This window comes from Pelmatolapia mariae, linkage group LG4 (assembly GCF_036321145.2).
Source record: "Pelmatolapia mariae isolate MD_Pm_ZW linkage group LG4, Pm_UMD_F_2, whole genome shotgun sequence".
In the NCBI taxonomy this organism is placed as follows: Eukaryota; Metazoa; Chordata; class Actinopteri; order Cichliformes; family Cichlidae; genus Pelmatolapia; species Pelmatolapia mariae.
Genome location: NC_086230.1, coordinates 28,011,772 through 28,027,117, shown reverse-complemented (window position 1 = coordinate 28,027,117; position 15,346 = coordinate 28,011,772). Strand labels below are relative to the sequence as shown.

At 38.7% G+C, this 15,346-nt stretch overlaps 1 protein-coding gene across 1 annotated transcript; it reads right to left on the bottom strand.

The window, feature by feature from the left end:
• Positions 1 to 3,244: 3,244 nt before the first annotated feature.
• On the bottom strand, positions 3,245 to 14,966 carry itgb3a (integrin beta 3a). Its single transcript, XM_063470803.1, has 15 exons — positions 14,857 to 14,966; positions 13,754 to 13,839; positions 13,016 to 13,220; positions 12,506 to 12,758; positions 12,197 to 12,359; positions 11,728 to 11,889; positions 11,545 to 11,640; positions 11,368 to 11,457; positions 11,118 to 11,252; positions 10,608 to 11,037; positions 6,370 to 6,592; positions 5,875 to 5,975; positions 5,522 to 5,638; positions 4,962 to 5,128; positions 3,245 to 4,569 (listed from the first exon to the last, which is right to left on the bottom strand). Exons 1-15 carry the CDS (start codon positions 14,921 to 14,923, stop codon positions 4,504 to 4,506), a joined length of 2,361 nt encoding a protein of 786 aa, XP_063326873.1. The 5' UTR covers positions 14,924 to 14,966; the 3' UTR covers positions 3,245 to 4,503.
• Between the last annotated feature and the right edge of the window lie 380 nt (positions 14,967 to 15,346).

Genomic DNA, 15,346 nt, shown 5'->3' with positions numbered 1-15,346 from the left:
TTTTAGAAGGCTTGTAGAACTATTGCTCAAGACTGCTTAAAAAAATTAAAGAAAACCTGGCTCCTTGGAAGCAAAATCTAAAGAAATGAGGGGTGGCTCAAGAGTTTTGTACAGTACCATAATTCCACTATTTCTGAAAGCAACATGTAATACAAGTACTGAAATTCAAATGCAATCATTTCTTGTTACTTTTGATTAGCATGTAATTACTGTGGCAAACACTGAATCATTTTTAACAGAGTTCTGCAAGACAGCAGGGCGTTACTTCACAGCTTTTTATTCTCCTAGTTTGTAGAGCAAATTTTGCTCACGCCTAGCTGTGTTGATACGGGGATAACTATTAATCCTACCACCTGTGTGACATCACAGCTTCACTAATCCTACATTCAGGTAAATATAATACAATACAAGCAAATAATAAACATTCAACATTTCACAACAGCTAAAACTGCATATAATGTTAGGCCATTTGTAAAGTTTACCAATTTTAAAATAAGCCAGAAGTTAAGATATAAACCTGCACCTGCATGTGGCTGTGAACAATTTATTTACAAGTGGGGTAAAGTATCTAACCCGTTTTCCTAATATATGAAAACACAGTCAATTCAAACAATATATTGTTTATGAAAGGGTTGTAGTTTTGTAATGTAGTGGTTGACATATTCAGCTAACATGCAAAAGATCTCAGTTTAACACTGAGAGGAGACACAAAATAAGATTGAGGCTTTCACATGTGCACTCTTCATGGAAGTCCCATGGTAAGTAAAGCAATATCAGCTGTGATATTGTCTATAACAAGTTCTGGATGTTGTTGTTTTTTTTTTGTTGTTGTTAAAACCGTTATATCGCCCAGGAGGATGTTGGTTTTGTTCTGTGAAATAAATCCTTATGTTCAGCAGCAGTGGCGGTCCTAGCCTGTTTGCACCCACCCCCCCCCCCACCACCCCCCCCCCCCCCCCCACACACACACACACACCCCACCACCACCACCACACACACACACACACCCCACCACCACCACCACACACACACACACACACATAAAACATATTAAGGATTGTACATTAACATAAAACTGTTGTCGGAACCATACTGAATTTCACCAGAGAAACACACACACACATATATGAAGAGAGAGAGAGTATGAATAGTATGCAAACAGCTACCAAACAGCCATCATGATTCGTCATACAATGAGAACAGGAAAAATCAACAACTGACAATGACTAATTAATATTAAAATCTGTAACATAATGTATTGTTTGGAGTTTAGTCTGTTACTGTTACTATTTTTATCCTTTCTTCTTGGAGCAACTGTAACCCACGTAATTTCCTTAGGCATTAATAAAGTATTCTGATTGTTTCAGTATACATGAGCTGCCATTATCCAATGACACATCTGCTTACCTGTATCTTTTGCTCGTTTCTCCTCCTCTTCTTTTCTCTTTTTTCTAAACTGAGGACCTGATGGCTTTGAACTTTTCTTGTCCATCTTCCATTGGTTTTAATTTTGCACTCCAGTATGAACACCCATCCCCTGACCCGAGGTTCACCACAACATATAGATATATAGACCTACACCTTAGTTCACAGATTCACTTTGTCTAGGGTTTATTTCTGGGATTTCACACAACCCAGGATTCAAATCATGAATACATAACGGGCTTGGATTTACAACATTGTGATTGAAATGTGCTCTATTTGGAAGCAGCCGCCCTCCCCTTTCGAGGGGTTGTGTGTGAGACTTTAAATCATCAAACTATAAAATATAAATTGTTATTGATCCCTTTACCTCTAGTCCTAAAGTGTATATTTATTTTCTTACTCTTCTTATATATATTGTTTGTTTACTTGCACTGCTGTAACAGGAGCTTCGTCGTCTCGTGTCTCTATATTGTACTGTATGTAGCGGAGATGACAATAAAGTTTACTTTGACTTCAGCAGCAAGCAGGCGCACCGAGGGCTCTCGCGCTCACTTTTTGCGTATAGAATTTCGAAAAAAACATCGGTGCAAATTATGAGTCTGTATCGTCATGTCTGGTGTTTTCGTGTTTGTTGGTTTGTTTTTATTTTGTTTTATTTCGCGAGTTGGTTATTAGATGCTGCTCCAGCCAGCCAGAGAATCCCCCGCCGCCCCGCCCTCTCCTTCCTGTGCCGCAAGCAGCAGGCGCAAACAGAGGGCGCCCTTACTCCCAGCAAATGGGCGATAGAAAACCGATCGGTGCCTATGCCATTCCCAATATGCGCTGGCATGACGTCGGGGCAGCATGAGTACGAGCACTTTTTTTTTTTTTTTTTTTTTGCCGATGCCCGTGATGCCGCCCCGGGCAACCGCCCGTGTCGCCCGTATCAAAAACCGCTACTGATCAGCAGAGCACTATATAATGCCTGTGGAGCTGTGTTTCTGGGCCCTCTGGACATTTTTGATTGCCATACTTGTGCAGGCTTACCTTTTGACGTGTATGTGCATTTTGTGTTTCCATGTTCAGACTGCGTGTAGGGGAGAGCTGCCTTTTGTTTTGTGATCCTGTTTTCTCCTGTTTATGTGTTGTTAGGTAGGTTATGGTTATAGGTTGTATATTTTGTTTCCTTTGGAGTTAGGTAAGTTTCTTTTATTTTCGTATCAGGGATATTTTGTTTGTTGCCCTTGTCTCTCCCTGAAGTTAACCCTCAGTCTGAACCAGAACTTTAACACTAGCAGACAATAAACCTTTAAAAAAAATACCATTTTGACTCCTCCTTCATTGTTTTAACTTTATGTTAGTCCCTTCTAACCCCTAGACTAGCCTGGGACATAACAAAGCCATAATATTGAAGTACTGAATGCAAAGCAGTTGAAAGCAGTACTGGGTAACAATTTGGATACTTGTAGTGATGACAGCAATATGTAGATGGAAGAGAAGTATATCATATTGCATGAACTGCATACTGTAGACATGTGAAAGAACATCCTGTGTGCGTCACAGCAGGAAGTGCTGACTGACTTGATAGCAGATAAGTTGTTGCAGAATATAGTTTCCAAAACACACATCACAGTGAAACTGTGTGCATGGTCATAGCTAATTCATTATTAAAGCATTGCATAAAATCAAGTGACTATAGGTTTACTTTTCTATTTCTTTGTGTAGGGATTTGATTTTCTTGCATTACCTCCATAACAAAATAATTGTATTATTTTTCTTCGTATGAATAGAGTTGGGAGAAAACAAACAAAAACAATTAGCTCTTTGCTGAAGAGTGCATGAGTGAATGTTTATTGCAATTTCATTGCAATTTCATTTTTCTGTTATAAGTCAGATCTTAATAAGCAAAAAAAAAATATATACATTTTTTCAAAGAAAAACAGGTATTAAGTGACACACAAAAGTTGCTTGAATATTTGTGTCTTCACCTTAACTGCTAACAACTTTAAAAGATGTGAAAAAAATGCAAACATCCTGAGAGAACCACAAATGTAAAACCAAAATGTACGTCACATTTCAGAGAGGCTAAAAAAGTGTGGCACAGTGGTGGTCAGTACAGAACTGAATCAAATCAAACTTGCATTTACAAAAGCAAAGGCACAACAGAGCACAGAATAAGTTATATATTTTACAAAAGAAAAAAAATATGTATAAAAAATCCCCAAAAGCACCAAAATAGAAGAAAATCTTTATAGAATTATGCTATAAGTTTATTGAAGTGGCAATTTCTTTTTTGCATTTAACCTTCTAAGACCCAAACTTTTTCATGGCATGCATTTTTAATTTCTCTTTGCTATTTGGGCTGATTGGGACCTGATGAATGTAAAAACAAAGAATTACGTGATTTTCTTTTTTTTTTTTACCTGATTTTTGTTTCTGAGAAAAATGAGATGCACATATGAGGACATTCACTTTAAATTTTGATAGAACAGTGGCAGTATAATGTCCTCATAAGTGGATATCAGGCCCAAAATCAAAATGTGATGTCCACATATGTGGACACCAGGTCCTAGGAGGTTAAAATACAGTGTATATCACAGACATCACTATAAACTAGATCTGCAGTGGCTTTTAAAAAATAGCTGCATTCTTGCAGTTTCATTGCTGCTACTGTAACTGGCTATTAGGAAATAGGAGAAGTGGTAATGGGTGTACAGAAATATTCATCTTAAAAAATATTGCAGTGGTGAGAAAAATGAGAAACCACAGTAACAGCCGGCTCTCCTTCTCTTAAATGCACATTTAGTATTTTAGAATACACCAGAAGTGAAACAGTGTAGAAACAGAATGCCTTCTAAGACCCAAGACCCTTCTAAGAACACAACCATCTGTGATTTATAACAAAACATTTTGTTTTGTTTTTTTCCTTTTATATTATGTACAATCATTACATCAAGTTGTTGACAGCATTAACTGCTTTTTCAGCTACAGTAGCTGGTCACATGACAGTGTAAAGTATGTTCTTTGCAATCCATTTCTGTGCTGCTACATTCCATCTTTGCCGTTGACCCCTGAGATTTTCTTCTTGGCCATTAGTCGTTAGTTTCCTCGATATGTTACATTGGTAAAGGTGGAGGTGGCTCCTTTGTACAAAGGATTGTTAGCCTATGAAAATAAAACAGAGGTAATGGTGTTTACTTCAGCTCCATGGTGATATGTAACACTGTCATATGCAGGCTAGACTTTCACTTTTAGAAGGCAGATATATTCTGTTATTACAGTATATTGGCATTACTTTACTTGTATTTAGAAAATCACTTTTCAAAACAAAGTTACAAATTGCTGAACAATAATATAAGCAAGTAAACCATGAATATAATGGAAACAATTTAAAATTCAAAAGAATAAAGATAAAGAAAAAAAACAAACCTATACATATTCACGTTTGGGTCTTAAAATTGAAAAAAAGATTTGTTAAAACCATTAGCGGTTATGGAAAGCCAAACGATATTACTTTTGTTGTACTCTTGTGTTTCAGTGTAGTTATTATTTCTCACCGTATCCCATTTGGCTTTGGCTCTCTCCTCCTCAAACTTGGCAAACTCTCTACGATCTTTGATTGTGACCAGCAGCTTCCATATGAGCAAGCCAACAAGGCCCAGTAGCAGAATGGCTCCAGCCACCGACAGCAACACCACCAAGATGTCAGCACCAGGCGGGCACTCTGACAGACATGAGAGAGGGAGAAATTGAGCTAATTCAAAGTTTTTGGCACCATTGTGTTTGCTAAGAAATGTAGTGCATCAGAAGTTAAGCAATCAATGCAATCTGGTGAGAGACATTTCACAATTATTTGAAGCATCAATGCTATGTGTCTGAGTTTCTGTGGTGTGGGAGAGTGTGGATGTGGGTAACTGGCTGATGATGTGTTCTTTAGATAATAACACATTACAAGATGCACACACTGTTCCCCTGTTGCTATGGCTGTCCAGAAAAACAGACTGAAATGGAACTCAAGCACACACTATTCTCCCCTAATAATGTGCCTAAATTATAATGCTCTGGAGTTCTCTAGCAGTTTAAGAATCCCATAAATGCACACAAACTTTCACAGTACCTGGTTCTTTCACAACACGCAGAATGGATTTGCCGCCATCATCTACATAATACTGGAAGTGCTGCACGCAGTCGTTCTCATCTTTGTACGAGCAGTTTACTCCATTGCGTTTTTCCGCTTGTGTGGGACGAGATCGTGTGAAGATGAAGAACAAGGTAATACATTGTTTTAAGGTATGTTTATGAGACTAAAGTATCGAGCAGTCCACAATACTCTTTGACCACAATGTTTTCATGAGGCCTCCAAATACTTTTAATTTTATTATGCTCATATGATCTGAAGCAGAAATACAACATTACCACAACAGGCCAGGATAGCAGCAATAAAGAGACTAGAAATGGTGGAGTTCTCACCCAGGTTATCCACTACTTCAATTTCATCTGTGCACATTCTATTACAGCTGTTGTCTTTGATGTACTGTCCTCTCTTGAAGTGCAGACAATCAACACACTCCCTGCCATAACAGTAAGTGGTTCATTTCATATGCATTCAGTGGACATCACACATTACATCTCTTATACATGAGAGCATCTGCACTAAAAAAATATGTAGGAGTAGTTTGTGTTATGGAATGTGGAAAACATAAGCAAACTGAGTTATTTGCAGAACATTATTTTGCCAACAACAGAGAGAAGCCAAGTATGCTATCTAGACGTAGGGATGATCTGATAATTGTTCAATAAGTTGATCGATCACTTACCCTAAAATTTAACAAGATATCTCACTAATCCAGTGAAATTGTTTTTAGGGTAAATCAATTTGTCCAAGGAAAATGTGTCTACATTTGGTTGAAAATGACAAGTTCCCATATGATTTTTCTGTTGTTTTGTCATCTCTGATTAACTCACTTTTTTAGTGTGCAGGCGTCAGGGCAGGTGGGGCATTTGTCACAGGTGGCTCCGTAGGCACCAGGCTGAGTGCAAAGGCAAACTCCACAATCACAGATACCCCGGCTGCTGCACAGGGAACCAGTGCTGGACATGCAGGTGTCTGTGCGCGTGGTGCAGTTGCAGTTTTCTCCTTTCCATCCTGCGTCACACTTGCACACCCCACAATCACATTTCCCGTGACCTGAAAGAATTAAAAAGAATGAAAAGCTAATTCTTTGTGGCAGCATGGTGATGCAGTGCCTAACATGGTAGAGGCACAGCAAAAAGATTCTGGGATTAAATATAGGTTTCAGCTTGACTGGCTAGACCTGGTTAGGTTCATTTAGGTGAAGGTGTGACTGTAAGGTGTGCACAGTAAAAAGACAGTGTCATTTGTGGTATAAAGTGAGTTTTTGGTAAGACTATAAAGTGCTCAAAATTTATTCTGTAATACTTGAAATCAAAAATATACAGTTTAAGTGCACAACTACAAGAGGGACACAAACTACTTGCATAAATATAAATGAATCTGAGTGCACATTTATCTGTGTGTATACTTATCTATATTACCTAATTAGTGTGCTGAGATAGGATGAGTGTTATTCTTCATGAAATTAATATAAGGTCACTGTAATGTTCTTTGAAGGAAGTGGAGTAAGAGAGTGAGTGTTTGAGAGAGAGATAAACCTTTATTAGACCCACACGTGGGAAATTTGTTAGAAGCACGAAACAGTAGTACATGCAGAATCCAATTGCTAAAACTTAAGTTAAAAGTTACGAGAAAATAAAGAGGAAATAAGAAAGAAGCTCAGAAATGAGCAGAGCTGCTGTAACAGGCTGCCGCACATGGGGGGCGCCAGAATTAAAGAGTGTGTGCACTTTGTTTTAAGTGATGTAGTTTTATTGCTTAATTGTTTTAGGTCTATATTTAGGTCTTCATTGTTATTCATTGTTAAAAATTATAACTTTGCCTCCTTTGTCATGACCTTCTTTGCTTGAACTGTTTTGTTTAAATAAAAAAAAAAAAAAGACTAGTCAGCGTTTGAAAACAATCATCTGTTTCAGATCTCTTCCCACATCATTTGAATCTTCCCTTGAAAATGCTGCTGTGTTAAGCAATAACTTGGTAGCTGTTTTTGCATCTGAATTACTAAGCAATGGGCGTCATGCATTTCCCTTAATCATCCCCATTGTGAGAAGGGCAGAAAATGTTCTATTGTGAAAGTACAGTTTAATGATTCCTGATCCCATCGGGCAAGCAGGCACACACAGAGTGACACAAACATCCTCTGATGTTGTGAAGCACAGAAAGCACGAAAACACCCAATCATTCTAGGAATATCTCATCCATTTCCTGAGAAGATTGGTTGGTGAGCTTTTCTTCCTGCTTTACTGCGCAACACCCCAGATCAGCACATTACACCACCTTAGATATTATTGCAGAGCCCCAACGATAACAGGGTAGGAAACTAAACAGGATCTGGCATTGGATGACTGAGCCAAGTGAGTGAGTCACAGTCCATCTGGATCAGACAGGGGGAGTGACTAGTCCTGAAAGATCACAGAGGGTGTAAGGGTAACTAATTCCAGGGCTCAAAACAAATCACCAGCAGCTGTAAGCTTCAACAAACAATTCCACCTTGTTCACCTTGTCAGCTGAGGCTTTTCTTTTAAAATGTGTTTTAAGCAGGGCCGTCCGTGTTAATGGTTAACAATCTCACATATAAAGCCCGGCGGTGGAGTTGTTGTGTAATCTTTCTCAATAACTCTGTCAACAACATAAGAGTTGAGATATGTATAAAGGCTTTGGAAACAAGAAAAATACGTAACATCTATTTGGTTACAAATGCTTTGAGTCACAAGTTAGTTTTTGTTTTTCTCTACACAACACTTAATAGGAGTCAGTATTTGTGCTGCTTTCATTAACTGAAAGATGATTCACAAACATGAAAAGGGGTTTTTAGTTTTACATCATGCTCATTTCTTTGTGAACAAGCACAATAATTCAGTTAATTAAACAAATCCCAGAGCACAGGTTAATAGTAGGGCCATGATAACAGGACAAGGACAGGGACAAAGACAGAGTACTAAAACACAACCTTACATTGTTGAAGAAGAAGCGGAAACAGAATCAAGTGAAGTGTACTGATGAGGAAAGAGGTAAAAAAAAAAAAATCAGCAGAGGAATGCAAACTTTGCTGTAGTCTCCTCCCTCCTATTTGTGCTCCCTGGGGATATGCTTGTTGGCTCCTGTTCTTGAGCCCTGAAACAGCTTCATATCAGTAGATCTGCACACCCACAGGGAACGTCACAGAGATTTAACTTTTTTACGTCCTGTGCCGTGGTAGCTTCAACTAAGATGCAGCCAAGGGATACTCGTGCTTTAAATACCACTTCTGCACACTGCGGTTTAGCACTAATGCTCTATAGACTGACTTACACCAGTACTGGCTTTGTGTCTGCAAAAGTTAATCTCCCTTAAGAAAGAACCTGTGAGAGCATTTGCCTTGTTGACACAAGTATGTCACATTTGGATTTCAGCTTGGCAATGTAAGATAAGTTTTTTAAGGTAAAACTTGATTCCAGAGGATGCACGCCTAATTTGGGGCTTTCATGTCATATTTCTGCACTTTATTTCAATTTACTGAAAATCACAGTGGACTACTAACTGTCTCAAATTTCAATAATATACTTTAAAAAAATGTGGGTGACTGACTAACATCTCTAAAATGGGTTTTTCTTACACATCCTGTAATGAAAGCTGACAGGATCTTTCAGGCTAACTTATTGTGTCTGAATGCACTTTCTTATAGCTCCATGAGCTTTGCTTGTAAGTACGTGATTCATGGTATTCGTTTCCTCATTACTGTAGAAAGAAGAGGTACCTCAGTTACACAAGTCCATGTACTTGACATGTTTACTTCAAAGCTTGAGTAAACACAGACCGAGTACTAACCCTAATAGGAAAAGTTTCCTTATTTCTTTAAAAAAATAAAATAAAAAGTAGAATATAGAAAACTTGAGATTCTCTTAATTTCTTTCTAGTTAGGGTTAATATGCACAAAGTCTTCTCTGCTCATTACTGATAAAGATAAAAGTCATACTCCTTTTTAACAATCATAGAGTCAATAAATTACTCAGGGACAAAGCTCACTAAAGTTTTTATTATTGTAATTGAGTAACTCTGTAGTGAGTTGCACCAACTTGCATTTGGGAATGATAGAGATAGCAATTGCATACCACAAAAACATAGCAGTAAATGGGTGTGTTCTCTGACTGGCCTTCTACAGAGCACAGACCTCATATTTGCAGGTCTGACAAAGGGTTGGTCATTTGATAAGTATGATTGCTTATGTTTAATAATTTTGTACTAATTTACATGTCTGTTATAAGCAAGAAAAGACTGTCTTAATGATGGCACAGGAACTTTAAGTAGCCTAGTTTTTTGGCTTATCTACCTATGTAACAGGAAAACTATGTAAACCAACTGAGATATGTTTATATACAAAGAGAGAAAGGAAGAAAGCATACAACAAAGCCTCAGAGCAAGGAAAGAAAAGGGAAGAGAAACTTCATTTTTCCTGCTCTTAGTGAAGAAAAACAGCTTTTAATATGATATAATATTATCTTGTCTATCTTTAGTGCCCTGCAGGTAATTCAATGCCCATGATTTGATATTTTCAAAAGCTGATTGAGTGGAGGGGGATTTTGTGTAAATCCCCAAATCAGCATGGAAACATAATCGCAAAACTAAGAAAATATGCTTGATGTTTTAATAACCTGGACATTTTTGCAAAGTCTCTAGAAATTCTTTAGATCCTTACTACAGACGTTATAAATGTCATGATTTTAGAATAATATACTTGCACATACCACTGCACTTTGATCAACTACGGTTTGAGTGTCACGATGACCTGGATGTGGCCGTGAAAGGCCATGTGTATGACAAAAAATTGTTTTTTGTACTGCATGTGATTGTCTGACCTAAATATATTGGGTGTAGCACGTGTGTGTTCCTCTTGGTTCTTATGTGAAGCTAAAAGCTTTTTGCACCTTGATGAAGCAATGTGTCTTGATTTTGCTAAGGAGGCAATTTGTTCTGTCAGTGAAGACTGATATTCAGTTTGTGCATCAGGTTTTGTGCTATTGCAAAATGTTAAACTGATGGTTTAACAATAAAAAAACGCTATAAAAAACAACAACAACAATTTACTCACCAGAACACAGAGCTCCTTTAAAGCGCAGACAATTGAAGTCATCGCATTGACAGTACTTTCCCCACACCTGACCAAACTCACTCGTATGACACGAGCATTGTCCACACAGACAGTCGCCTCTTCCACTGCAGATTGGGCCCTCTGGTTCCCGGATGCAGTTGGCATTATCAGATGGACTGTAGTCTTCAAGTGAGCACTCACAATGCGGGCCCAGCCGACCTGGGTGACACTGACAAACACCACACTCGAAGGTCCCGTTGCCGTTGCTACAGAGGGGGCTGTTGGCTTGTGCCTTTGTCTCACACTCACAACCACAGGCAAAATCCACCGTAACCTCAAGGGCATCTTTGAAGCCGAGAGGTTTGATGGTAAAGGTGCGACTCTTCTCCTTAGGACAGCTCCGCAACTGAGCCTCAACACTGAATGACACCTGAAGAGGAAGAAATGCCTCTTTGATAGTCTGTGTAGAAATACTGAATGCATACTGAAGATTCCTGAACCGTTACTTACTGTGTCTCCGATCTTGAGACCAGTACAGGACTTAATTCCGGGGATGACCTCTCCATTTAGACAAGTGGCATTGAAAGAGAGATTTAACTCCTCTGGGACATTCAACAGCTCCAGCTCCACTTTAGACCGAATTTTCTGCTCAGATTAAAGGTATAAATCATGTATTGGTTCTAGTGTACATTTTACAGATCAAATAGACAACATTGTTTTGCAAATTCCACTTGTCTTTCCAACCTCAAAAACTCCTTACCGCATATGCCTGCTCAATTAGCTGAATAACATTCCCAGAATCATCAGAAAGAGTTCCCACGGTTGTGCCTGGAATAAGCTTACTGTATTCCTGGCAATAGAGACATGGTGGTAAGATAGTGAAAGTTTTTTACAATAGTAAATTTATCACGTGACACAAGCAGTCCATTTTCCTTACATCGTAAAGTGGTATCACATAGTTGGTCACAGCAAAAACTAAATTTATGTTGTTTTCGGTCATTTTTTCCGTTAAGAGCCCCAAAGAGGGATAGTCCTGGAAGAGACCAGAAGAGCATAGTTTGGAAAAGCAGCACTTTGTCCAAAAACATTTAAAATTATGCATTTAACTGTCTCTCATTACCAGCACTGTAGATTTGTTGTAAAGATTGTCACTATCAAGGTGACACTGTCCGTCATTCGGTTGGACAACACCAGCTATGCGCGCATCCAGAGCAGTATGAGTTTTGGCATCAGTGGTAAACACCAGAAGATGCGACGCATCCGGACGCCAGCCAATCTTATCCTAATTATGATGGATACACAAATATAATATAAAATATAATCTAAAAAGTTAAAACTACCAAAAACAAACAAACAAGATAAAGCATACAGCAAATGTATAATTAAGTCTGAAAAAACTACCAATATTTTGTATTTAAAAATGCAAAAGGAGCTGATAATAGAAAAGTATATGTTTAGAGGCTTTTGTGTATATAATATCAGCTACTGTAGGAAAAGAAAACATTCTTTTTCTTTTCCATAGGGACATACTGTGTTGCCAAATCTCTGAGGAGGTGTATCTGTAGTTGACATATTTATGTTATTTATACCTTGCACACCACCGCCTGCATGACAGCATCAAAGCCACCCTCTGGAGCATCCCTGTTTCTCGATATCTGCTGTTTCCTCACCTCCTCAGTGAAGCGAGATACCTTCTCTGTCAGTGACAGCACATTCTTGAAACTGAACTGAGCCTGGCATTGTACACCAATCCTGTTTATATTAAGCGTGAGATAGTGGGAAAGTGAATCAGTGAAAAAGGAAAATCAATTTCAAGTTGCTAAACACATCTGGTAGAAAAATCTCCACCAGAGCTCCTTATCTACTTTAAACCTAACAACAGCCTGCATCATACCTACCCATAGCACGGATTACTGATTGCCTGTGAAGGAAAAGTGTACATGTATGGGGACATAGTCTTGTCCACAAAGGCCCCAAACCCCATACGCAGGTTGCTTGTTTTTTTGCCCATGGCTGCAGCAAGATCATTGCCCAAGGTGACAAGGCGAGCCAAGTCATCGTTCATTGAATATGAGAGATCCATCAGATAGTAGAGGTCCACGGGATAATCCTCCACCTGTTTCACAGACACAGTGAAACGTTTGGCATCACCTGAGGGGAACAAGAAGAGGACCACAGGGTTGGACAAGGGACAAAGGATAAAACTGATGAACTACACAGCAGAATTAACTCAAAAGGTGTCTACTACCAGGAGAAAAAGATGTAATATTAATATCAGTTTACAACCGTCATGCTATTTCTGCATGTAGAACAATAATAATGACTCTTTATGGCCGGTTGCATGATGGTGCTGCTGCATGTATCTCCTGATCTTTATACAGATGATATCTGGTTGGGTGTTAACATACCTAGTCTTAGAGTCATCTGGAGTTTTTGAGGCTTGATCTGAGTAACATCTTTAGCTGTTCCTGATGCCTTGTCACTAAGCGGCACATCCTGCTGAATAGTGAGGGTGCTGGAGGGAATCTCCAGTGACGCTGCGCTGCATCCTTCTTTCAGTAGATTCTCTTTTAGGTCACAGCGAGATGTGCCAGATGCCCCTTTCCCAAACTCCTGAAACAATCACAGCCATTCTGTTGGGCCTTTTGCATTCATTACCTAATTTAATGTATATAACACAACAGCAAGTGGCTCCATAGTGTAGTGGTTTACACATTTTCTTAACAAACAAAAGAACCCCAGTCCCCAGACATTATGATGAATCCCCTTAGGGTTGCATCTGGATGTTAAAAACAAAAAAACAAAAAAACAAAAAAACAAAAAAAAACCCCAAACAACAAAAACAAAAAACAACAACAAGAAAATCGGCAAACAAATAACAAATATCTGTGGAGGTGCCTGCCCTGGTGACCCCTTGTGAATAAGGGAGCAGCCAAAAGCAGCTGTCTGAACGCAGCAGGACAATTTTCTCTTAATTATGCTTGAGAACCTAGGGTGTATATCTGTGTTAACTAGGTACCATGAAAAAGCTTTAGGGGGTGATGGAATGAAGCAAGCTGGTGGGGAATGATATTTCAGTTCTAACTTGCTTCACTGAGGAATGAGGGGGAGGAGTGAGTAGAAACTGTGTCTATGTGTGTTTTTACCTCCTGAGAGCACCATGCACAGCTCGGGTGAACAGCCAGACACTGTTGACATGTTGTGACCCCTCGTGATGTGCATATATTGGAATCTGTGAAAATGACACCCAGAAAAATGTAAAAAATACATGCAATACTATAGAGTATAGTGTCTTTCTAACTTTCTAACCAGTTGATATACATTGTTGACTGGTTTTACAAAAAGTAGCACTAAGATGCTACTTAGCTCTTTTCAGATACTATAAGATACTAAGTGTTTGATACAGTCTAAGAGGATATAATTAAAATCTTCAAATTGAGTTGAATGTGTAAAAAGTCAGAGGAACAATGAAGTCCACTCCCTTTTCAGTGTATTCTCTTGTGAGGCCTTTGGGTGTGGCTGATAGATTAACACTGAAAACACGGTCAGCAGTGATAAGTTTGTTAAATGTGAGCTAAAGTAAATGATCTGTGAGAATAAGCATTATATAAAAACATGACCTAAGTTCGTTCAGTTTATAAATAAGTGCCAATAAGTAATTATAGTCAGGCATAGTCAAAGATCATCTCATGTAAATGCACTTGGTTACTACACTCACCTGATTATATGTTGCTTGTCATTCACAAAACTTAAGTTCATTCATTGATTGGCTTTGTTTTGTAACAAGTAAAAATGATCATCAATGAAATCAAAAGTTAGTGTGAGTGCTAAGGTATTTAAGTTGAACTGATGACAAGTGAAAAGAAAAGAAAAGAAACATTTATTAGTTAAGTTGAAATAATGAGCGTTATAATGTGGAGTACAGAGAAGCCAGAGCAGGTCACCTTCCAATGGGACACACATCCCGACTATTTTCACTCCCTTATAAGGAGAGGTGGCGAAAGCTACTAGGAAGCAGCGCAATTACAGCCCCTAAACAACAGCGCCTATCTAGTTAAGATATTTAGCTGCGGTTTTATTTTTCCTTTTCAGAAAATTGTAGGCTATTAAATAACTGTGATCACACGCACGTGTATCGACTTTATACTACGCGGAACTTTCAAAGACATGAGACAAAAAGACACATCGGCAGGTAAAAAAAAAAAAAAAAAATAGCCTAAGGCTGAATAAAATATTAAAACCATCTTACCGCAGACGTTTGATGCTGTGGACAAAAGGAGAACCAGTATAGCTAGACGGTCTGTTAAAGTCCCCATGACTGGACAGCAAGTGAACCGGGATCTGAAGTGAGTCGTATGTGTCTGTGCAACTTCAGGCTTCCTCATTCTGCATGTTGGGTCATAGCTCACCGCCTAATACTGTAATAAACTCCCATCCACTGTGTGTACAATATTTGTGCCGTGACATGTTTAGACTGCTCTCTTAGTTGTTTGATAACCATCGGTGCTGATGGATTACTTGCGGGGTTACAAGACCAACGAGTGTCGTCAGAAATCACGCACTCAAATCCTTCTTCATTTCGCAGAAGTAGAGAAAGTGACTCATCGGACTGAAATTAGGAGTTTTTGTACCTTCTAGAGACATTTTTAAGCAGGTCTGCAAAACTATGAAAGCTGTGGCTCAAACAAGTGATGAAATGAAACCGTGATTAGATTTTGAGAACATCAGCAGTTTGGCAA

Bases quoted from the DNA above. Each gene is read 5' to 3' on its own strand.
- itgb3a (XM_063470803.1), bottom strand. From the start codon at position 14,923: ATGGGGACTTTAACAGACCGTCTAGCTATACTGGTTCTCCTTTTGTCC. The intron at 12,759-13,015 runs GTATGTTAACAC...TGTTCCCCTCAG, and splicing joins CCAGATGACTCTAAGACTAG to GTGATGCCAAACGTTTCACT. The intron at 11,038-11,117 runs GTAAGTAACGGT...CTTCCTCTTCAG, and splicing joins GTCTCAAGATCGGAGACACA to GTGTCATTCAGTGTTGAGGC.